The sequence below is a fragment of the Papaver somniferum genome, chromosome 1 (assembly GCF_003573695.1).
Source record: "Papaver somniferum cultivar HN1 chromosome 1, ASM357369v1, whole genome shotgun sequence".
Classification (NCBI taxonomy): Eukaryota; Viridiplantae; Streptophyta; class Magnoliopsida; order Ranunculales; family Papaveraceae; genus Papaver; species Papaver somniferum.
The window spans coordinates 7,423,922-7,448,821 of NC_039358.1; the positions used below are offsets into that span (position 1 = coordinate 7,423,922).

General features: G+C 37.2%; 1 protein-coding gene, 1 long non-coding RNA gene and 4 other non-coding genes across 6 annotated transcripts; all 6 read right to left on the reverse strand.

Annotated features, from left to right (window-relative positions):
- Positions 1 to 4,108: 4,108 nt before the first annotated feature.
- LOC113312028 (serine--tRNA ligase-like) lies at positions 4,109 to 4,613 on the reverse strand. Its single transcript, XM_026561015.1, has 2 exons — positions 4,466 to 4,613; positions 4,109 to 4,380 (listed from the first exon to the last, which is right to left on the reverse strand). The coding sequence occupies exons 1-2, from the start codon at positions 4,590 to 4,592 to the stop codon at positions 4,109 to 4,111; spliced, it is 399 nt and encodes a 132-aa protein (XP_026416800.1). The 5' UTR covers positions 4,593 to 4,613.
- Positions 4,614 to 8,534: 3,921 nt separating this feature from the next.
- On the reverse strand, positions 8,535 to 12,233 carry LOC113325330. Its single transcript, XR_003348003.1, has 3 exons — positions 11,146 to 12,233; positions 9,233 to 9,406; positions 8,535 to 8,803 (listed from the first exon to the last, which is right to left on the reverse strand). It is a non-coding gene; the product is annotated as an uncharacterized LOC113325330 (long non-coding RNA).
- On the reverse strand, positions 10,574 to 10,660 carry TRNAY-GUA. Its single transcript is given in 2 exon segments — positions 10,574 to 10,609; positions 10,624 to 10,660. It is a non-coding gene; the product is annotated as a tRNA-Tyr (tRNA).
- A 443-nt stretch (positions 12,234 to 12,676) lies between the features above and the next one.
- On the reverse strand, positions 12,677 to 12,763 carry TRNAY-GUA. Its single transcript is given in 2 exon segments — positions 12,677 to 12,712; positions 12,727 to 12,763. It is a non-coding gene; the product is annotated as a tRNA-Tyr (tRNA).
- A 1,606-nt stretch (positions 12,764 to 14,369) lies between these two features.
- On the reverse strand, positions 14,370 to 14,456 carry TRNAY-GUA. The gene is given in 2 exon segments: positions 14,370 to 14,405; positions 14,420 to 14,456. It is a non-coding gene; the product is annotated as a tRNA-Tyr (tRNA).
- Positions 14,457 to 15,764: 1,308 nt separating this feature from the next.
- On the reverse strand, positions 15,765 to 15,851 carry TRNAY-GUA. Its single transcript is given in 2 exon segments — positions 15,765 to 15,800; positions 15,815 to 15,851. It is a non-coding gene; the product is annotated as a tRNA-Tyr (tRNA).
- Positions 15,852 to 24,900: the final 9,049 nt, after the last annotated feature.

Genomic DNA, 24,900 nt, shown 5'->3' on the forward strand with positions numbered 1-24,900 from the left:
CCGAACCTAATGATGTCATGAAAAAAGTTCAGTCGTTAGAAACCCATCCTCTGGTTGATGTGGTTTGCCCAGGCTATGATCCACAGATTGACTTTGTTTTCCCACCAAATAGTTTTCTTCCGACTGTGGGAACGTTTAGATTTCAAATGTGTCACTTATTAAGTTCTAAGACTAAGCCTAAGTACTTTAGGAAATTGGAATCGACACATTTGCTTCAGAATGACCACTACTCTGACTGTGGTCAACTATGTAAGTCATACCTAATTGACTTAGAGGATCCTAAATTCTTTAGGTTATTTTGTGATTCCAGGTTCTTATCTGAGTTTTTCCAGACTCTAGGACCTAATAATTTGGATCATACCTATGAGGAAATGCATCCGAGGAAAATAGTCTATTTAGACCCCTTCATAGAACCTGAACCGCAATTAGCGATAGTTATCCAGAAACTAGGTAAGGGCATGCCAGTATTGTACATTTTCTTGGTTTACTGCAGTTTCCTTTTGTCAGCTCTTTTTGGTTTTAAAGACCCACAGTTATTCCGGCTACTGTTATACGGTTCGAGTTGACTAAACCTTTTCTATGTCTGGCTGAAGACTTTAAACTTAGCACTTCTTGGGAGGTAACCCAAACTCATGCAACCAGGTAATATCTTTCCTTAACTCTTTTGCTTCGAATGGTAATAGTTTCTCCTTGTTCATGTTTTTAATTTTATCTTTAGAACATTGAGGACAATGTTAGATTTAAGTTTGGGGGTATGGGAGAAACTTTTTAGTTGCAATAAATAAACTCCAGAGCTTAGAAATTATGCCTATTGAGGATTGCACTAACTAATCTAAGTGGATGGAAGCATTTTGATTGTAGGAGTTTGAGGAACCAATCTGATTAGATGGAAACATCTAAAGAGTCTATTCATAAAAGCACAGAGCTCAGGTGTTAGAAATAACATGATAGTTTCACCATATCTCGTTGAGTCCTTTTCACTTCTAATTTTATTTTATTTTGTTTTTAAACTATGTTACTCTAAGTGATTTGGTGGGGCCCACGATTCAAGTTGTTACCAATGCTAGGGTGAATTAGAGTGATTGAGATACCAAAAAAAAAAAAAAATTGAAAAAGAGAAAGAAAAAAAAATTGAAAAAAAAAGAATAGATGAAAAGAAAATGGTAGTTACCAAAAAAAAAAAAAAAAAAAAAAAGAAATTGAGACCAGACCATTTGACCAAAAGGAATAAATTCAATAAAGTTGACCACTGGTACCCTTGTATATGCCAGTTGTGTTGACCTAGAGTTAGGTTATCGACCACTGGTACCCTTGTATATGCCAGTGTGTTGATATTAGTCAGACAGTATCTCAATCCATTAGGATAGGTTCATTTTGGCGGAGGCCTTCAGACAGATATGGGAAACGTCGTTCACTTAGTAAACATCAAAACCATATATGTTTTTCTATATCCATCTTCTTGATCTATCCATGTGATTAGTTTTGACTCCGAATATGATGTCCATAGTGCAACTATCTGAGTAGAGCTCTGTCACTTTATATGAATTTTTAGTATGCTTGAGTGCAAACTCGTGTACATCAATTGGAATTTCGCATCAGGGTACTTCTTCCTGTAGTCAATAAGTATGCCAACCAAGGAGATTCTTTAGTGCCTTCCAAGGTTCTGCGTAGATAGCTAAGGTCTGGAGTACAGGTTTTGTGGGTATATCTCTTGTAAGCCCTCCCGAGACTATAACTCAGCCACTAGGGCCACCTAGGGGTTTAAAGGCTTATTGCATACGCTAAATGCAATCGACGATGCCTGCGACAGTGAGTTAGGATTTTATTTTGTAGTTTTGATTTGCTCGAGGACTAGCAAATAATAAGTTTGGGGGTATTTGATAGACGCATTTATGTGTCTAATATATCTCAATTGTGTATAGTGTTAGTGCTCGATTTTATACTTATTTGGTTATTTTATTTATTTGTAGGTGTTTTTAGAAGAATAAGGATTTGCGGCGAAATTGGCTGAAAATGCGGCGTTTGGACCTCCGTTGATAGAGTACCGGAAGCGCCCCAGAAGTGTACCGGAAGTACCCCAGAAATACCCCGGAGGAACCCCGAAAAAAGTGCGGAAAATGCCCCAGAGGACACTTGCTATACGGATTGATTTTGGATAAGGGGTAACCTAATTACTAAGGGGTGACCCATTTCCAGGCAGCTGCTAAAGGGACACCAGGACTGGTTAGGGGGTAACCCATCTTCAACATTTGAAACGTAAAATTTGGCGGGAAACTAATTCTCACGCCTGGAAGATTTTCGATATAATTGTTTGGGTAGTTTTAAGGAGATTAAAGGGATGGAAATGTTTGGGCTTATTCTATGGACTTATAGGAAGCTAACAGGGGTGATTTGAAGGACCATAATTGATCGTGTGGAGAAAAACAGAGCCGTGAGTCATTACGGGTTCTGTTTGATTTTATCTATAGAAGTTACGTGGCCAGAAAAATATCTTGTATTGGATTGCTGCTCTATCTTAGGGAGTTTTACAACCAACAGCCGCGTAGAAGAGAGTTTGACAGGAAAAGAAATACCAGATAAAGACCGTGACCTGCAGAGAAAGAAAGAGATATTTCCTTGAGATTTAACCGTGAGGTTACATATAAATAGACTCGGGATAGGTCAAAGAAAGGGGATCAAGAGTTTTGGGGTCAATAGAATCGTAGAGAGAGGCTGCAGGAGGAAGAACAAGAAGCCGCAGGAAAACTTTCCTGCTGCTGCTGCCATTAGAGGTGCTCAAGAACACGAAGAACAGACGCTCCAGAACCGTCGTTCTTCAACAGTGCAAGCAGCAGCAGCAATCTGTCGTTGTACAACAGCAGCAGAGTACTATCGTTCTTTTCTGGACGTGTTTTGTGAGTCTCAGAACTACTATTTTATAACTTTTGACTCTTTTAATCACACTTTGAGCTTTGAATTAATATGTTGAGTGTGTGATTGATATGAATAAATAAACCCCAATACTGGGATGATGGAGGAAACCATTCTTTATGCATGAATAATTTTTTATTTAATTCTTTTATGACTATTTGCATTATTATGAATTGAATTATGATTTTTCTTAATTATTTGTGATTTCATTTGATGGTTTATGCTTGGGACTAATCCTTTTGATAGGCCATGCTTAAGATTTACACTTAATATTTTTAAAATCTATTTTGGCAAATAAAGAGTCGATGTTTAGAAGCTATAACTGTTTAGAATAAATACATGAATCGCATGAGTATAAGAATTGGTGAAATCCTGAGTCCTAGTATCTCTTGATCCTGTGACAATTTTGTATATATTTTTGTTTTTAAATATATTCAAGTCCGAGCAACAAATCCATATTTACCGCAATCGAATTACTACAACACGTATTAGCTCAATTTATGCAGTCTCCTAGGGTGTCTCATTGGGAAGCTGCTCTCCGAGTTCTTCGTTATCTAAAGGGTCATCCTGGTCAAGGGATTGTTTTACGCAAGGATAGGCTCTTCAACTTACTGCTTATTGTAATTCTGATTGGGCCTCCTGCCCTCTTACTCGTCGTTCGCTTACTGATTATTTTATCTTTTTGGGAGGCTCACCTATATCTTGGAAGACAAAGAAGCAACACACAATATCTCGTTCTTCCGCTGAGGCCGAGTACCGTTCCATGGCTCATACTTGTAGTGAGCTCGCATGGCTAAAGGAATTATTGAAATCTCTAGGTGTGTTTCACTCTCAGCCTATGCGCCTTTACTGTGATAGTCAATCCGCACTTCATATTTGAAGCTAATGTTGTTTTTCATGAACGCACCAAACATATTGAGATTGATTGTCATTATGCACGCGATCAAGTTCAGTCCGGTGCTGTTGTTACTTCTCATGTTCGGACAACTGCTCAGCTTGCGGATATCTTCACCAAAGCTCTTGGACGTCCTCAGTTTGAGATGCTTATTCGCAAGTTGGGCATTCGTGATCTCCATGCTCCAACTTGAGGGGGAGTATTAGGAGATATTATTTATTGTGTATATTTTATATATAGTTATGTATTTTCTTAGTTAGGAGAGATATTAATTACGCGTAGATTTGTTTTATCTCTTCCTATTTATTCACAGCGAAAACTCATTTTATAATTCAAGCTTTTCAATAGTAAGAAATCTTCATCTTTTCTACCTTTTCGTTTCACAATCAAATCCAACTTGGAATACAACAAATCTTTTAGTTCTTGTATTTGAGCATCCTTGGCTGCTTTGCACTGTTTATACTCCTCCGTGCTTTTAATCTTTTCAGTAGCATCTTCACCAGAGTTTTTAAGTTTCTTAACTTCTTTGCTGATATTATTTAGCTCTTTCCTCAAATTATCTAGCTCGAATTGACCTAAAACCAAAAAACACGATATAAATCATGATTTTTTTTATAAGAGTATGTTTAGAACCCTAGAACAACAAGTCTAGCTACTTACGTTTACGCCATTCTTCATCGAGGCGTATAACCTCATCGACAAGTTCAACACTTGCAAATCTACGACGCTGAGATTCACGGATTATTTCCTGCCCTGCTTCTTTTCTGAAAAGATTGATATCTAACATTTTCGCTCTTTCACCTTTGTTTCCTGAGTGAGACGACAAGAAATCCTTCGTGAGATGAGAGTAAGTAGGTGTATTTGAAGATTATAAATATGGGAATAGAGTATAAAACTTGGGCTCCAAGTAATACCCAGTTTCTTTATTTTGACCGGACTACTAGGAGCCTTTAAAACTTGGGCTCCAAGTAAATTAGACCGGAGCCTACTTATTGCTTAAAATATTACACTCCTTTGTCCATCTTTGGCTGCTATGCACTGGTTCCGGAAAAAAAAGGTTCGCAATTTATTCGAAATAGAAACAATTTGAATCCGTTACCGGAAACAGGAAGATTTCTTTTTCAAATACGGACCTATGTATTTAAGTAAGAACAATTTTTGGATTTTCAGAACAAAAAAAAATAAACTCCCCCCTCTGGCGACCAGTCGTAGCTTCCCATGGTCCAGAACAGAGAAGGCATAGGTTTCTTCAGAAGTGTTAGAAGGAACGAAAGTTGTATTTATTTGGAACGATTTTTTGGGGACCATGGTTTTTTTGGGGGACCATGGTCCTATTAGGCCACTTACCTATAATTTTAAGGGGTGTCCTAAAATCATATGGGATTACTAATTTGTCCCTTACCCTAATTAAAATTAACCCTAACCTAATAACCATCTCTAACTTTATGTAAAGTAAAAACTAAAACTAAAACTAAAACAAAACAAAAACAGTTTTGAGAAAACTGTTTTCTTCTTCTTCTTTCCCATTTCAACGTCGTTTTCATCGATTAATCATCGATTCATAAAATTTTCATCGTCGATTAATCAATCAAATATAAGAATGGTTCTCGTAAGAGTACCAATCGACTCCCAGGAACAGGTCCCCCATTAGGGCATCTAGCAAATCTCCCGGGTGAAATTGTTGAATAAGTGGAACCGCAAGCTAAAGGCATCATCGAGTATAAAAGACGCCAGCCGCAACCTGATTCTGTCATGGGACCATGCCGGAGGTATTTTACAACAAACCCTTCACTTTAATTTGATTTTGATTGCTTCAATCGAATAGAAATCATCAAAATAGGGCTTTAACAGGAGTTACAGAGCCATGTTCGGTTAGGCCGATTTTCCAAAAAAAACTAGTTTACTAACCGAACTTCCTGAAAATGAAGAACACGAAGAACAGTTCGGTTGTTTTGGATTTAAAACTAAGTAACCGAACTTCGTGTTCGGTTGTTTCGCAAAAGTTTTAAAAACTACAAAGTAACCGAACTCTACCCTTATTCCCAAAAGAAGAAAACAAATCCAGTCTAACCGAACTGTATTGTTTTTCCCACTATGTTGATTCCCATATAACCGAACTTATCCAACACAGTTCAGTTGTTTCGAAAAAGTTTTGAAACTTCAAAGTAACCGAACTCTACCCTTATTACGAAAATAAAAAACATCCAATCTAACCGAACTGTGTTGTTTTGGCCACTACGTTGAGTTCCTAAATAACCGAACTTTTCCAACACAGTTCGGTTGGTTCGCAAAAAAATTTAAATAAGGGAAAGTAACCTAACTCTACCCTTATTCCGAAAAAAATCAACAAATCCATTCTAACCGAACTGTGTTATTTTGGCCACTATGTTGAGTTCCTTAATCCAACAATGTTCAACAATGGCATCTCGTATTTGTTTGTCTTGTAAGTGCAATCCATTATAAGAACTTCATGGAAGGATTGAGCCAACTGAACACACTTTGGATGGGCAATGAAGAGATGAGTTATTTCTTCTTCTGGACCTACCTTCTTTTGAACCGCGTAGCCTTTCTCTTGAGCCGAAAAAAACAATTGTGGCATAACTTTTCTATTCTTCCATTCATTCCTTTTAATCGTCTCAATTGCATTGTAAATGGTGGACAAAGATGATGTGTTGCCCGGGTTATCTTGCTTTAATAAGCGAAGCATTGTGGAAGGTGGAACACACAATTTCCTATACTCGGCTATTTTTTCCATTTCTCGAGGAGTGAGCCTTGCTGCCATTGCATGCCCTTCAAGATCATCCGGACGAGAGTGGTTATGACTACCTACCACCTTATCCATAGCTAGAAACCATTTCTTTGTTGATTTCCTCTTGCTAAATACAAGCTTGAACGGACATTTGATGTTCTTTGAGCACGTTGTCTTCTTCCTCTTCGTCTTTCCTTTATACTCATAACCCTTACTCTTGTGACTAGCTTCGGGATCTCCACTTCTCTCATAAACCATTTCTAAACCAGTGTTGATTTCTTTCCCATTAAAAACCAAGACGCAATTGACTCTCTTGGCATGTTCTCTAGCTCAATTCTTCACATCAATAGGTGAGTCAAATTCTAACTCATTAGCATAGTGATGAGATGTACCTTCGAACAACATCTCAATCAGATAAGGTTGATCATGCATTGGTATTATCTACAAGAAATCACAAATAAGTTCGGTTACATGAAAATTTTATCGTGGAAACCGAACTATACGTTCGGTTTATTAAGTAATTTGGCAAGTAATCGAACAAACAAAAGGAAGAGAGTTCGGTTGTTTCGCAAAAAAATTGTAAAGTTCCCATGTAACCGAACTCTAGGGTTAAAAACATACAAAGAATTTTTTTTATGTAACCGAACCTTACTGTTATTCCCATTGGTTTTATTAGTCTTAAAACCGAACTCTGACCTATGAGTTCGGTTCGATCGCAAACATTTTAAAACCTCCATGTAACCGAACTCTAGGGTTAAAAACATAGAAAGAATTTTTTTTATGTAACCGAACCTTACTGTTATTCCCATTGGTTTTATTAGTCTTAAAACCGAACTCTGACCTATGAGTTCGGTTCGATCGCAAACATTTTAAAACCTCCGCATAACCGAACTCTGAGGTTAAAAACATAGAAAGAATTTATTTGGCTTGTTAGGTTCGGTTGGCTAAGCTCTAAGTTCAAGTTTAAGAAACAACCGAACTGACTAATCTGAGTTCGGTTGGATCGCAGAAGCATGCAGTTTGCGATCCAACCGAACCTTATACACTTATATCAAATTAATTTGTATGTAAAGTTCGGTTAGTTGCGAACCAACCAAACATAACGCTGCATGCCAGAACTTCCATTGATATGGAGTTCGGTAACCTGCGTGTTTGGATAAAGTAACCGAATTACATCTTCAGATGAGTTCCGTTACTTGTTCATCCTCACAAGGAAACCGAACTACACCTTCAGGAGAGTTCGGTTACATGTTCTTCACATAATGTAACCGAACAGTCCCAAATCCAGTTGAAAAATTATGATTTTTAGGAAAATTTTTACCAATTAAACATACGTTATCTAAGTTTGCATCATACCTGTTTACCCAAATACTCATCCTCCGGTTGTGGTTGATAAAATCCATCATTTTCATCTTGACTTTCATCTTGAGTTTCTTCTTGAATAATACAATCACCATCTAAGAAATAAGCCAAATACGGATCATTTTGAAGATTAACAAATATAGTATGAGAGGACGGAGATGAAGAATCAGATTCATCACTTGAATACTCAAATTGGGTGAGTTGGAAAAAAAAATTATTTTCCATGTTTTTCTCCTTCATCTTCTCTAACTCTAATCTCACAAAAATTCTCCTCATAAAAATTCACTCAACTAATAATAAACCCATCTTTTAATTTAATCTCACTAACTGTTTTTAACTAAATTATTTTACTAATCATAACCTAAATTAATTAGGAGGGTAGATTAGGTATTAAATAAATATCTAGATAAGGGGTGACCTAGAATTACTTCCAATGTCTTTACCCAAAATAGAACCATGGTCCCCAAAAAAATCATGGTCCCAAAAAATGGTTCTTTATTTGTTCCTTAGTGCAGAAGCTAGCCTTCTTGCCCATCTCTAGCCCAAGCCGGTTTTTTATTCGACCAAGAGTAATTGCATCTACAGTCGGTCAGATTACTGTCTGACCATGAATTCACCCTCTCTTTCCACAGTTAATATCAAAACATTTTAGCAAAATTTTTGACAAGGCAATATGAGGTCACACCTCGTAACCCCGGGCCTGACACATTGAACAGACAATAAAAAGTAAGACATGGCCCAATTAAATATTACAAGATGTTTTAAATGCATAGATCCACCAACAAACTTTTCATTCTTACTTTTGTTCCCGTTCACCTCTGCGATCGCCAAATACTTTCCATATATCGTTTGGTAGAGGCATAGAGCTCCTTTACTGCTTCTAGAACCTGAAAATGGATGTTCTATCTTGTGATACTGAACATATTCGAAAATATGAAAATTTTCTACCCGTCCAAAAACTCTCTTCCTAACGGTTTTATGAAGAGAGTAATATGCAATTGATCTGAGCAATGAGTAGAGTAATCATAAATTTTATAAACCTGCTTCTATTTAATTGCATTACAAAAGAAAGTAGCGCAAAGAAGCAAACAAGAAAGAGAAAGGAGAAAACAAGGAAACATTGGAGAATCTGAACTCCCTTCTCGAAAAGGAACCTCATGATTCCTACAAGCATCAAACATGTAAACAAAGGGTATTGCAAAGCTTAAGGTGAGTCATTATTTAGGTTGGGTACAACTTTCAAACTGTGTTCAATTAAAGACTCAGTACATAAATACGCGTGCATGATTATCATTAAAATGTAAAACAATTAGTACCTGATAAAGAGAATAAGATTGCCAAATTGTCAACAAACAACGTTGCACCACTATTTCGCTAATCCGTTTTGAAAGGAGAGATAGATGACTGTTTCCCTTGTAGGAAGGATTCCAATAAGAACCCCTGAGTCAGTACCTCCAGTACTCATCTCCGAGCAACCTAGGAAAGTGTAACTGCATGTAAATGAGCGAATAGGTCAGAAATTATTGAACCCATATAAGGTAGAAAAAAGAGTATATAAATCACAATCAGAATCACAACAAGACGTTGATATAAAGCAGAGGTTATGGGTAGAGGCAACAAATAGTCTCTTGTATTGGCCCTGGAGAACCGACATGCAAAATTGGCGAATACCCAGGACAATAGTAAATATGGTTTGTGTTTGCTAAACAAAACTTGTCATTCTTAGAATTTTATTTGAGCCACAAACTGTGTTCTATTAGCTTCAAATGAGGGAGGACGGATACAGGCCTAAATTTCTCCACCCATTGATAAACAAGCTTTGTTAAAGAGGCCTAAATTGCATCCTACAAAATTATTCTCTGGAAGTAGCCACATCTAAAACTTTGAGATTTTTTATGATGGTATCTGAAAAAGTTGCAGGTGATCATTCAAACAGGCTGATTTCCAACTAAGACAACCGATAACGATTGTCAAGGCATGGCGCGTCTAGTACTAGACAATACATTTCTACTCATACAATAAGGTTACCTTTCTGCATATGCTATTTAATATCGTATTTCAAACTGATAAGGGTCGTACAAATGTATGACAGCTCGGATGCGGTGATGCGGACACGGACACGTAGACACGATAATTTCTCAGATTTCTCAAAATATAAGGTTGCGGATACCTTAGGAAATCAGCTATATTTTCTACTGAAGTCATATTACACTAAAAAAATTGTATGAAAATAGGCCAAATTGAAACAGTGAAAGTTATACTTTTCCTGAAACGGAGACAGTATTTTAAATAAAAGTACATCTGGAGCGAAACCATCCACTCTGTAAAATAGTAGGAGACACGAACATAGTGAAGTAATGAAGTTACACCAGATTGGAACGTTGACTCAACTAATAGTCTTATTCACCAGGTCGGATTTACACCCCATATTGAGGGAGCCATCTACTTGTTAATTAAGATCGACAGTGGATTGTGGTAGTACATCTCTGGTATTTCAAATTCAAATACATGTTTTTCCGTAATAATTTCTATGAAGGGTATTTGGCTTTTTCATGGGTACCCTTTAAAACCAACAAGCTAAAAAAGATAACCAAACTACCTAGCCTACTTTGGAGATTAGCATGTTGCATTTGACATCCCTAGGATAAAAAAATGATTCCGACCTACCGGATTCGAACCAGTGACCTAAGGATTAAGCTGCAAACTACTACAGTCCTCCGCTCTACCAACTGAGCTAAGGTCGGAACACTGTTAAATTTGAGGAATCAGGTACATAATCACTTAGGTGGTTGTGCTTCTTGTCTCTGGGTCCATATCTGACATGAGCGTGACTACTCTGCAAATGACGTATAGCTGTTGCAAGTGATTATTCAAAGAGGCTGATTTCAAAATAAGACTACCTATAAGGCATGTCATGGCCTGGCACATCTAGTACTAGGAAAAATACGGTACATTTGTACCGATACAATAAGGTCAGTTTCTGTGGCATGATTCTGTATGGCTGTCCATGTGCAACACCTAAATTTCGTATCTGAGCAATAGCGAGCAATATCTAAGCAAATCGCACAACAAAGTCTAAACAAATAACAAGAGAAATACGGTTACATGAAGATTTGTAAATATAATTGATTCAATCGACAAACAAACCTGAACTATTGTTCCGTATAGCGTCAGTTCTAATTTTTCTACAATCAAAAATAATATGCATTATGGTTATGTGAACCCTTACCTCTTTATCGGCTTCTACCATTGTTGGAAATCTGTATACCCTTCCCGCAAAAGAACCTCGCAACAAGCATAAAACATGTAAGTAAAGGGTGGTGCAAAACTTCAGCAGAGTCATTATTTCGGTTCCCCAAAATTTTCAAATTGTGTTAAAAGATTCGGGTATACAGAAATAAATGTACGTGCACCGTGCATGATTCTCATTAAAACATAAACAATTAGACATGTTTCATTAACAAACACCACTGTTTCACTAATCCATTTTGAATGGATTGCAAAGGAACATCTGAGTTAGTACTTCTGGCTTGCTCTCGCAAGCAAGCAAGTAGAGTATAACTGTAAATATGCGAGTAGGCCGGTAACTACTGAACCCTTGAGATTAAAAAACAAACAGAGAAAATAAATCACAATAAAGAAAAAGAAGTTGATATAAGGCAGATGGTACTGGTAGAGTCAACACAAAACTTCACTAAGAAAGTAAAACCAACACAAGCCTATCAGCTAGAATTTTAAAGCAATTTTCGGTTGTATGAAACATTCACTGAGTATCACTGGAGCGAATATGTATGGCTCTCCAGGTCCACAGCTAATTTCGTATTGCAGTTCCTACGCCTTTGTGTTCATGATCTGGCTTGATTAGCGGACGTCCGACCAAAATCTAAGCAAATCGAACGTGGCACAACAAAGTCTATACAATTAACAGAAGAAGTACAGTTAGCTGGAGTGGCCTTATTTTACACTTCGAAAGTTGCATGATATTTCCAAGATAAGTATAGCAAAACTTTGGTTGTACGAAGCATTCACCACTAGAGCAAAACCATCCCAACTCTTCTGTAAAACAGTAGTAGACTCAAACATAGGGAAGAAGCAATTTTGATCTTTACTTTCCTTATTTCTAAATTAAAATAGGTCTAATCCAATCTATTTTCTCGGGCCATCGCAAATTAAAATTGTTTTAAATCTATTTTATTGGGCCAGTAAATGCAAAAATCACACAAGCACAAACATAAACATGAATTTACGAAAAGAACAAAAAGGAAACTGAATTATGGACTTCAACAAACAGAGACAAAGAAATTTTGGAAAAACAGAAACACCAATCGGTATAAATTACCTGATGCCCTCTGCTCCAGTTGATCATGAAACATGGTTTGATACAACCAGAAATCACTAGAGTTCCGGATAATTCTGATGCAGAAACTCAGAGAGATTTGAAATTGAAGAAATGAAACCCTGGCTTTGTAAATCGTTAGCTTTTCTCTTCCGCTTTTGTTTTCCGTCCCAAACAGTGTCATGCTCATGGTTTCACTATGGGCTACCTTTCTGCAAATGTTCTACATATCAGATGCAGTTATGCGGACATGGACAAAGATAAATTGGCGAACACGACAAAGATAAAGTAAGATGGAACTTCTTGAAGATTAGCCAGTTGCACTTGACATCCCCAGCAAAAAGAAATCTAACAGGATCCAGGAAGACAATGACTAGGATCAAAATTTCCTTCTGATTAAAGAGTTTTGAGATATAAAAATGATTCCGACCTACCGGATTCGAACCAGTGACCTAAGGATTAAGCTGCAAACTACTACAGTCCTCCGCTCTACCAACTGAGCTAAGGTCGGAACATGTTCAATTTGAGAAATCATTGTACATAATCACGTAGGTGGTTCTGCTTTTGAGAAATTATCATATTTAACTAATTAGGTGCCTTCATCTCTAGCATATCTGACATGAAATAGCCATCTCTAGCATATCTGGCATGTCACATCCATATACTAAGGTCAGTTTCTCCTGGATCATTGTGTCATGAATCTGAATGGCTGTCCATCTGCAAGACCTAAATTTCTTACCTGAGCTCATGCACCCTTATGTTCATGATCTGGCTATTTTAGCAGATACCCGAGCAATATCTAAGCAAATCGCACAACAAACCCTTCTGTAAAACAGTAGGAGACTTAAACCATAGAAAATTAGCAATCTTCATGTACCTTATTTCTCAATAGAAGGTCTGTGTATGGACAACAATGCCAATAAAAAAATTTGTATAATCACATCAATATGCCCATTATAATGCCATAAAACTAAAATGGTTTCACATCTGTTTTCTTGGGCCAGTAAATGCAAGGCTCACAACAACAAAAACATAAAACATGAAAGTTGTATAAAAAGATGAAAAATCTGAAATATGCATTTCCTTCAGCAGAGACAAACAAAAATCGGCATTAATTACCTGATGCCCTATTCTTCAGTTTCATCAAACACGATTTGACACCACCAGAAATCGCCACAGTTCCGATAAAAAATTTTCAGGGACTCCGAAAGAGGGATTTGGAATTGAAAAAAACGTAACCCTAGTTTGGTATTTCCGTAACTTTTCTCTACCGCTTTTGATTTTTCCCCAAATTGTTACGAAAAGAACCAAAGGAATCTGAATTATGGATTTCAATAAACAGAGACAGAGAAAATTTGGAAGCACAGAAACACTACCTGATGCCCTCTTCGTCAGTTGGTCATCAAACCTGATTTGGTACAACCAGAAATCACTAGAGTTCCAGATAATTCTGATGCAGAGACTTGGTGAGATTTGAAACTGAAAAAACGAAACCCTAGTTTCATAAATCTTTAACTTCTTACTTCCACTTTCCGTCACAAACAGTGTTATGTGCAGAGTTTTACTTTGGGCTACCTTTCTGCATATGTTATCTATCGTATACCAAACTGATAAGGGTCATCCAAATGTTTACAGCTCAAATGCAGTGAGACACGACAATTTCTCAAAATATAAGTACGAGGATACCTTAGGAAATCAGCTATATTTTCTACTATGTTATCTTACACTAAGAAAACTGTAAGAAATTTCAAATAAAGTTAGCAACATTTTGGTTATATGAAGCATTCAAATTGTGTCTCTGGAGCGAAACCATCCCCTCTGTAAAACACTAGCAGACACAAGCATAGGGAAATAGTGAAGCTACACCAGATTGGGCGATGAATCAACTAATAGTTTTGGGTTGATCCTGACTCCTTAAGGACAAGCAAAATTGCCAAATACAACAGTGAGAAACTAAGCTGGAACTTTTTTATAAACCAAACCACCTCTGCCTGCTTTAGAGATTAGCCAGTTACACTTGACATCCCCAACAAAAACAAATCTTACAGGATCCAGGAAAACTATAACTAGGATCAAAATTTCCTTCTGATTAAAGAGTTTTGAGATAATAAAATGATTCCGACCTACCGGATTCGAACCAGTGACCTAAGGATTAAGCTGTAAACTACTACAGTCCTCCGCTCTACCAACTGAGCTAAGGTCGGAACATGTTCAATTTGAGAAATCATTGTACATAATCACGTAGGTGGTTCTGCTTCTTGTCTCTAGGTCTGACATGAGCGTGACGCGTACTCGGACATAACTCTACCAGATGTGACTATTCTGAAAATGACATATAGCCGTCGTAAGTGATATTCAAAGAGGCTGATTTCAAACAAGACTACCTATAAGGCTAGCCGTGGCCTGGCACATTAGTACTAGGCAATATATGGTACATTTGTACCCATACAATAAGGTTAGTTTCTGAGGCATGATTCTGTATGGTACTATTGTGCAATAGCGATACCTATATTTCATATCTGAGCAATAGCGAGCAATACCAAAGGTCCTAAGAAAATCGCACAACAAAGTCTAAACAAATAACAAGAGAAATACGGTTACATGGAGATTGTACTATCGTTCATTTGTTCTGTATAGCATCATTTCTAACATTTCTATAACTCAAAATAATCTGCATTATGGTTATGTGAAACCCATACCTCTTTATCGGCTTCTACCGTTGTTGGAAATCTGTATATACCCTTCTCACAAAAGAACCTCGCAACAAGCATAAAACAGGTAAGTAAAGGGTAGTGCAAAGCTTCAGCTGAATCATTATTTCGGTAGGCCAGAATTTTCAAAACTCTGTTAAAAGACTCGGATATACGAAAATAAATATACATGCACGATTCTCATTAAAACGTAGACAATTGGTACCTGTTTCATCTACAAACACAACTGTTTCACTAGTCCATTTTGAATGGATTGCAATAGGAACATCTGAGTCAGTACTTCTGGCTTACTCTCCCAAGCAACCTAGAAGAGTATAACTGTAAATGTGCAAGTAGGTTGGTAACTACTGAACCCTTACTATTAGGAAAAAGAAAAAAAGAGTAAATAAATCACAATAAAAACAAGAAATTGATATAAGGCAAACGTTACTGGTAGAGCCAACACAAAACTTCCCTAAGAAAGTAAAACCAACACAAGCCCATCAGCTAGAATCACAAAAACATTACCTCAGTGGAGGTCTCAAACAAGAGTAGTACAGCTACACGGAGTTGACCACTTATCTTACACTTCGAAAGTTGAATGACATTTCCAATAAAAGTACCACTGGAGCGAAAACATCCCAACCCTTCTTTAAAACAGGAGGAGACTCAAACATAGGGATGTAATGAAGTTGCACAGGTTTTGGGACAGTGAATAACCAAAAAATAGTCTCCTTCACCAGGTAATGTTTACATCCCAGTTCAAGAGAGGCATCTACTTGTTGAGGGGATTCAAATTTCGGTTTGAGATGAAAAAATGATTCAGACCTACCGGATTCGAACCAGTGACCTAAGGATTAAGCTGTAAACTACTACAGTCCTCCGCTCTACCAACTGAGCTAAGGTCGGAATACTGTCCATTTTGAGGAATTATCATATTTAACTAATTAGGTGGCTTCATCTCTAAGGGCCATATCTGACATGCAATAGCCGTTTGGATGCTCTCCACAAGTAACCACATCAAAATCTTTGAAAAAATGATTCCGACCTACCAGTAACCTAAGGATTAAGCTGTAAACTACTACAGTCCTCCGCTCTACCAACTGAGCTAAGGTCGGAATACTGCCCATTTTGAGGAATTATCATATTTAAATAATTAGGTGGCTTCATCTCTAGGGCCATATCTGACATGCAATAGCCGTTTGGATGCTCTCCACAAGTAACCACATCAAAATCTTTGAAAAAATGATTCCGACCTACCAGTAACCTAAGGATTAAGCTGTAAACTACTACAGTCCTCCGCTCTACCAACTGAGCTAAGGTCGGAATACTGTCCATTTTGAGGAATTATCATATTTAACTAATTAGGTGGCTTCATCTCTAGGGCCATATCTGACATGCAATAGCCGTTTGGATGCTCTCCACAAGTAACCACATCAAAATCTTTGAAAAAATGATTCCGACCTACCAGTAACCTAAGGATTAAGCTGTAAACTACTACAGTCCTCCGCTCTACCAACTGAGCTAAGGTCGGAATACTGCCCATTTTGAGGAATTATCATATTTAACTAATTAGGTGGCTTCATCTCTAGGGCCATATCTGACATGCAATAGCCGTTTTGATGCTCTCCACAAGTAACCACATCAAAATCTTTGAATCCTTCTCAGATTCATAATGATGCAATCTGATAAGATTGCGAGTGATTATTCAAAGATGACTATCAATAAGGCTAGTCATGGCATGTCACATCCGCACATCTATTACTAGGCAAATATGATACATTTGTACCCATACATTAAGGTCAGTTTCTCCTGGGTCATTGTGTCATGAATCTGACTGGCTGTCCATCTGCAACACCTAAATTTCTTACCTAAACTCATGCACCTTTACCCTCATGATCTGGCTAGTTTAGCAGATATCCGAGCAATATCTAAGCAAATCGCACAACAAACCCTTCTGTCAAACAGTAGGAGACTTAAAACATAGAGAATTAGCAATCTTAATCTTCATCTTCCTTATTTCTCAATCGAAGAAGGTTTGTATATGGACAACAATGCGAATGAACAAAATTCGTGTAATCACATCAATTTGCCCATTATAATACCATGAAACTAAAATGCAAGGCTCACAACAACACAGACATAAACATGAGAGTTGTATAAAAAGAACAAAAATGGAATCTGAATTATGCATTTCCTTAAGCAGAGACAAACAAAAATTGGTAGTATTAATTACCTGATGCCCTCAGTTTCAGCAAAGACACCACCAGAAATCCCCAGTGTTCCGATAATTTTGTCTAAGGATTCCGAAAAAGAGATTTGGAATTGAAAAAATGAAACCCTATTTTGGTATTTCCCGTAACTTTTCTCTACCGCTTTTGATTTTTGCCCAAAATTGTTTCTGCCGTGAAATTTTCCGCTTTTGGTTTCAAATCAACCGCAAGAGTTTGCTATCTGCAGGGGTTTACTAGAAGCCAACTCCTTAAGTTAAAATTAGGTTTATACTTCACCAAATGTTAATTTTTTTTTGCTTTGATTTAGTAAAAGTTGTTTTTTCTTGGAAACAAAGAGGAGATTTAGTAAAAGTTTCTTTCTTTCTTCTTTTTATTTAGTATTTATTTATTATTAATTATTTTTAGATAAAGGGTATTAGATTAACTAGGTGGAAGTCGACAAACTAAGCTCCAACAATGTACTATTACATTAATTGAACAGTGAGGAGATCCTTCTCCGAACTATAAGGCATCGTCCAAACTCGCGAGATTTTCCAGTCAAATCTAAGAGCGGATCTGATTTGCTTTTATTTTGATTTTTTTTTTTCAGATAAGAAGATAGAATAGTGGCATATGTTGCATGAATACGTCTAGAATGATGAAGAAAAAAAAATCTAATTAAGTTTATGTAAAATATTTGACATGATTAATGTTTTTGAAGAATAATCAATATCCTCAATCAAATTTGGTGCAATCATGATTGAGAAAAAAATTATCTTGGAGAATTTCTTTTATAGATTGTATTTCACTACACCAAATATGGGGTTTAGCTACTCAGATTAGTTGCGAATTTTAGTTGCAAAAATTTCGCAACAGTTTAGAATAGTTACTAAACTCGCAACTGTTTCATTCTGTTGTGATTAGCAACTAAACCATGTTGTACGCGTGCGAAAAATCCGTATAGTTGCCTACACTTGAAACACATTTTCAGCCCACCGTGCGAAAAGCTAGTGTGCAGGATATTTTAGCCCTAATACCTTTGGGCGGTATATCTCTTTTCTTTCTCCCTCTTTTTTTCCTGTACGACCATTTCTCCTCCATTCGTTTTCTACCTCTTTCTGTCTCTCTCTGTCTCTTTACTCTCTCCTTTAAACTAGATCCAGAAATTGAGTGAAGTAGAGACTTCATTTCTGCAATCAGATTCTTACCCATTCATTGTATAACTCTCCCTCACTTTACTCTCTGTTAGATACATATTTTCTTTTTGATTTTAGTTTTACTTTTTCGATTGTTTGGTCTAACTTCTCTTAGTTGTATTGTTGCAGTTGGAAGAACTAATCATCAGCATCAGCTAATCGTGATAATCTTAGGTATAAAGGTTCTTCTTTTTGTTCTTTTTTAGTTTATTTTTTTATGTTGAAATTTAGGTCAGATGAGATTTGGGTGTTTGATAGTTGCTTTGTATGTTAGATTTAATCTATTTGATAGATGTTGTATTTTGATTTTATGTTAACCTACTTTTATTTTGGGCATTTGTTAGATTTAGGTATTTGTTTGTTTTTAATTTTGATAGATTTAGGTATTTGTTTATTTTCAATTTTGATTTTATCAAATAGAAACTAAGATATCAAGATAAAGCTCTCTGAAATTGAAAATAAAAGAAGATTAAAAATTGAAAAGAACCTTCTCTTTTTCTCCCTGTTTATTTTTTTTTTCTTCAGATTTTGGTGTTTAATGGGTAATAGATTTTCAGTGATTGTTTGTTGTTTTTTTTTAAATAAAATTGAATGATTGTTTCATGTTAGGCTAGTTTAGGTTTGGGTGTTTGTTTATTTTGTTTTTTTGATTAGTCTCAATATAAAGAATCGCATAGGAACTGAAAAAATCAAGATAAAAATGTAAGTAGATTTAAAAACTTAAAGAACCCTCTCCCTCTCCCTCTCTGTTCACTTTTTTACATCTTTAGGTCAATTCTGTGGTGGTTTTACAATCATAGGTATTTGGTGGTTTTACAGTGCAGTTGTATGGTGGTTTTGCAGTCCTAGTCCTAGTGGTTTTACATAGGATACTTGTAGATTATTATCTCTTCTATAAGAAGAGAAACTTGTCATTGTATGACAGGGCTTCGGCAACACTGTAACCATTAGGTCTAATTGTTTAATATCTTAAGTCTATATTTTGAAGGGTAATGTCATTTGATATCAACCAGAGGTGGATGGGTTGTGCTCGTAAGTCTCCAAAATACATAGAAGGTGCAAAATCATTTATAGAGTTTGTCAAGTATAATGGTGGTGGAAGTATGTTTTTTTCATGTCCTTGTAAACAATGTGTCAATGGTAAAGGTCCAGTACCACTTGGTGAAATTTCGTTCCATTTGCTCAAATATAGGATTGATTCTTCGTATACATTCTGGCGTTTCCATGGTGAAAGTTCTGAAGTAAAAGCGCATCAAGTACATGGGGGTAATACTTCAAAAATGGTGTATATGCCAATGTGGGAGATGTTGCTGATGATATTGAACCCGTAGTCGATCCTTTAGTTGACCCTGTTGTCGTCCCTTCAGTTAATCCTATAACAGATGGTGTGAATGAGAATGTTGGTGGGGGTGTAGATATGAATACTGGAGATACAGTAGATGGGAATGCTGAAACCAGCAGGAGTAAGAGAAGACAGTATATACATCAGCGTGCAAGACAACATTTGTACCATTCATGTCCCAAAGGAAAAACAGCTCTTTACGTTGCTATAAAACTGAATAATATCAAGACCCAATATGGATTTTCAGACAACGGTGTAAATGCAGTCTTAGAGTTGATAAAAGAGTTGCTTCCTGAAGGAAACACGTTGCCGTGTAAGTTCCCTGAAGTTAAGAAGATGATTAAAGAACTAGGTATGGACTATATAACGTATGATGCGTGCGTAAATTACTGCATCTTGTATTGGAAAGATAAAGTGCATTGTTGAAGTGTCCAGTTTGTCAAGAACCTAGATACGTAAAAGTTTTCAGTGATGAGAGGAAACTTACCCAAGTTGCACAAAAAACATTAAGACATTTTCCGATAATTGAAAGGATGAGAAGGTTTTACAGTATACCATGGATAGCAGAGGCAATGTATTGGCATTCTAAAGCGCAGTCAGATATGAATGTGATGTGACATCCGGTTGATTTTGCAGCTTGGAGGTGTGTGGATAAGTTTTCTCCAGAGTTTTTTAAGGAGCAGCGGAATGTTACACTTGGGATAGCGACAGATAGCTTCAACCCTAATGGATGTTTCGGTCTGAATTATAGTTGTTCGCCGGTAATTCTCCAGTCTTACAACCTTGCTCCTTCAAACTGTATGCTGCAGCAATTTTCAATGTTGGCATTGTTAATATCAGACCCAAGAGCACCAGGGAAGTATATCGATATCTATTTAGATTCATTGATAGATGAGTTGAAACTTTTATGGAATGAAGGTGTATTAACATACGACGCCTTCACTAAGACTGAATTCGTGATGAAGGCAAGGTTGTTATGTCTATCCATGACTTCCAGGATTTGGGTACCGTATCTGGATGCGTTATGCATGGGTATTATGCGTGTCCGACTTGTGGAGAAGACACGCTTGCTGAGTGGCTGTCATTCAGTAAGAAGATCTGTTACATGGGACACCGTAGATGGCTGCCAGCAAAACACAAGTTTAGAGATGATACATTGAATTTCGCTCGAGGAGTAGAACGCGGATCAGCTCCATGGCCATTGACAGGGTTGCAGGTTCAAGAAATGGTTCGTAATATTAAATGAAAATAAGGGAAAGGAAAACAACCATCCAAGAAACGTAAAAGAGCATATGAACAGGGCAATGAACACGGTGCTTATGAAGAAGAAGAGGCAGCTGACAACTCTCTGTTTCCAAGAAGGTCCATCTTATTTGATTTGCCAAACTGGGGTTCGAATTCTGTCCGGCATTGCACAGATGTTATGCACACGGAGAAGAATATCACGAAGCATATTATAAATACTGTGGTGGGGAATAGTAAGTCCAAAGATGGTGCAAATGTGCATAACGATTTTGAAGCTATGGGGATTAAAAAGAAGTTATGGATGCACACAGATGAAGTGACTGGTAAAACATCAAAGGCAGATGGATGTTTTGCGATCATGAAAAATGAGAAATTTGCTTTTTGTACCATTTTGAAGAACTTAAAGGTCCCGTCCAATTTCTCTTCCAATCTTCGCAACAACGTCAGCATCAACCCTCTGGAGATAAAGAATCTGAAGTCTCATGATTACCATGTTCTAATGCAACATTTGTTTCCGTTGCTGGTTCATGTCGCGACTTCACTACCAAAAGATCTGCGAGTTGCACTTCATCAGATAAGCATATTTTTCAAAGTTTTGTGCGCGAAGGTCATTAACAGAGACCATCTTCTAAAAGCAAAAGCAACTCTTGTGGAAGCAATGTGTGTACTAGAAAAGCATTTTCCTCCGTCGTTTTTTGTTATTAGCATTCACCTGATGGTGAAACTAGCGGATGAAGCTTTAATCTGCGGTACGGTCAGATTTAGGTAGATGTACCCCTTTGAGAGGTAACTGCCGCAATTTAGTTAGTTTAACTTACTTTGTTTTTTGATTTTTAGTTTCAGAAATTGGCATTACTGAAATATCTAGTTAACTTTTGTGACTGTTTTTTTACAGGTTAATGAAAGGTTTCAAAGGATTGGTGCGCAATAGAAGGTACATTGACAGGTGCATTGCAAGAGGATATGTGTTGCGAGAAGCTATCTTATACTCTATGGAGGACATATCAGGGGATGGCGATGGTACTCATAAACATTTTCGACATGCCTTTCTAGATGATGCTGGCGAGTTTGCTGATGAGATGCCTTTAAGTAATGCAAAGAACATCACTTTAAATCAAGTGCAGTTTGAACAAGCTCGCAGATGGATACTTTCTAAATATGTTGGCATTGATGACTGGCAAAGGTAATTAAAATAAATTAGTTTCATATCGATGAGTAGCTGTTGATATTTGAGTTATTGATTTAATAGTGCTTGAATTTTTATTTGATTGTAGGAAGTATGATTCCTATGTTAACTGCGCCAGGTCTCATGGTCAGGGAAATCATTCGTCCAACCAAACCCTAAAGACTTTCCATTTATGGTTACGCGACGAGGTAATAAATCAATGTCTTTCCTCATATCTGAAATTATTGTATACTTATATATATAGCTGATGAAACTGATTCAATTGTTAGAAATACGAGAATTGGTAATGAAGCTGATTCAGTTGTTAGAAAAAAGGTAATAAAGGTTCATAAGAATAATTTATATTGGTAAAATATTGGTAAATATTCTAAAATATGATAATTGTTTCAGTTACTGCTTGAATTCTCAATTCTGGTTATGCAACTAACTTGAACATGATCTTTTGCAGTTGTTAGAAGCCAATGAAACTGAATCAGTTCTTTGGCGACTCATGCAAGGACCTCAGTTCAAGGCACAATCATATGCAAAATACCAATTTAATGGCTTTACTTTCTCTCCACGAGATTTTGATGCGAAGCGTGTATCACAAAACAGTGGTGTCTCAATGAAAGCTATTACAAGACATAGAGCTAAGTCGACTGACACGAATTATCTTGAAGATGAAATTACCTATTATGAAGTCATTAAAGATATTATCAAGTTGAATTACTTGGAATTTGAAGAAACAGTTTTCTACTGTGATTGGGTCAGAGTTGAAGATAAAAGTAATGGGTGTCTGGTGGCTCTCTAAAAGAGTCACAGAAATTATAACCGCAAGTGCACGGCGTCGAAAGTGGCAAACGTGCAAGTACGGGTCGATCCACAGATACTTGGGGATGTGTTGAGATTCTCCTAAGCTAATTCTATATGCAAGGCAGTGACAAAATATAACTGTGAGATGTTGGCAGGAAGCAAAGCAAGTGACTAAGAATGACAGTGGAAAAAAGTAGTGAAGAAACTGAAAACAGTGGGAATGGAAGTGTATGAAGATGGATGAGAATTCTCTTTCACCTAGCTAGTTCACCTAGGTTAACCTTGTCATGTGTCTAGTTAACTACCTAAAGTCCTTGGATTAACCTCTAGCATTGCCTATCTGATTAAAGCATAGGCAATCACAGGTCACTTAGGGTCTAGGTCTCTAACTAATATGGATTTGTTAATCCCTCAGACTATCACTGACTCCTAGCATTAATGGTCTGTTTAAAGCACCACTAATCACAAGCCAATGAACCCTTGGAAATTCACTAACCTAACTGTTTTTAGCTCAACAGGGACTAACTCAAATGGCTAACCATTTGGCTCAAGGGTCTTCTCACCCTAGTGATGGATTAGAACATGCTGGAGTTAGGAGCTTTCATGTTGTCAAGCATTAAGACTCAAAACAAGAACATATAAGTAAACAGGGGAATTACAGGACTAACATTAGAAGATTCACAAGACAACAAACAATTGAACATTCACACAACACACATTAACAGTGGATAAGAAGAAGATATGCAATGAAATTAACCCAATTAGGGGGTATCTCGGATGACCCAAGAACACCTATTACAACACCCCAAAGCATCTATTTATAGTCAATTACACTTTACAAGCAAAACCCCCAAAACAGTAAATTAGGGTTTCTGAAAATTGAAATTTAGTTTACCTAAGCTTTGATAATGGCTTTTGTACGTCGACCCATTCTTCTTCTGACTCTCCTGCTCCTCTCCATGCCTTCCAATTGCTTTTCTAACTCGACCTATTCTATTGATTTCTTACCTAGGGTTTCAGAGAGAAATCAGGGAAGAAATCGAGAGAATAGATGGCTAGAAGTTTAGGGGAATGATGGGTTTCGGTGAGGGATAGCCATGATGGATTTTGGTGGTTGATTGTGGTGGTTGAGGCAATGGAGTTGGCGGAGTTGGTGGTGAAGGTGAGGCTGTTGCAGACGGAGGTGAGGGAGGTGAAGTCGATGGAGAAGAAGGAGGGGAGTGTTTGGTTGATGGGTATAGTTATTAGGTGCTTGGGTGTTGAGCGGGTGCAGCAAATTTTGATGAACAGCGAGGATGAGACGTTGGAAACGAAGATGATGGACCGATCTAACGGCGAGATGGAAGGAAGCGGGAAGTGGCCGTTGGATGCCCGATACAACGAAACTGATGGCTCAAGATGGAGTTAGGTGCTGTAGTGTTTGACAGGAGCTTCAGACTTCGATGCACGACGATGAAGCGACCGTAGGATGCTGAGATGATCCAATCTGACGGCTAGAAAGGGAAACGGGTATGGATGTAGGAATTGGATTTGGGTGAGGGTTTTGGGCCTTGGGTATGCCAAGCCCATATCTTCTTTAAGAATAATTCTTCCTCTTCAAGCCCACTTCTAGTTTATCCGGCTCTTGAAAACATCATTCTTCGCTGCCTTCCTGCGGGAGTCTTGACCGCTTCTTTGCTCTTTTCGCTCAACAATTCATCCAAGCTTTATTTAGTACCTAAAAATGCAAAATTAATTAATAAAAATATTTATTCTTGAAAACAATGAAAATACAGAATATGGGATAAAATGTAGAATTAATGCACAAAGGATGAGTTAAATGCCAAGAAAAATATATAGAAATATGCACTTTTTAGCACTCATCAAATACCCCCAAACCTGAATTTTACTTGTCCTCAAGTAAAACAAAACTAAGGAAATCCTACCTATACCACTGTCGCTGGTCTCTCGAATGCATTTAGCGTATGCACTAAGCCTTTTAAAC

What these genes read in the sequence shown, in the direction of transcription:
- LOC113312028 (XM_026561015.1), bottom strand. Translation starts at nt 4,592, where the DNA reads ATGTTAGATATCAATCTTTTCAGAAAAGAAGCAGGGCAGGAAATAATC. An exon ending in CGATGAAGAATGGCGTAAAC is followed by an intron (nt 4,381 to 4,465) that starts GTAAGTAGCTAG and finishes TTTTGGTTTTAG; the next exon opens with GTCAATTCGAGCTAGATAAT.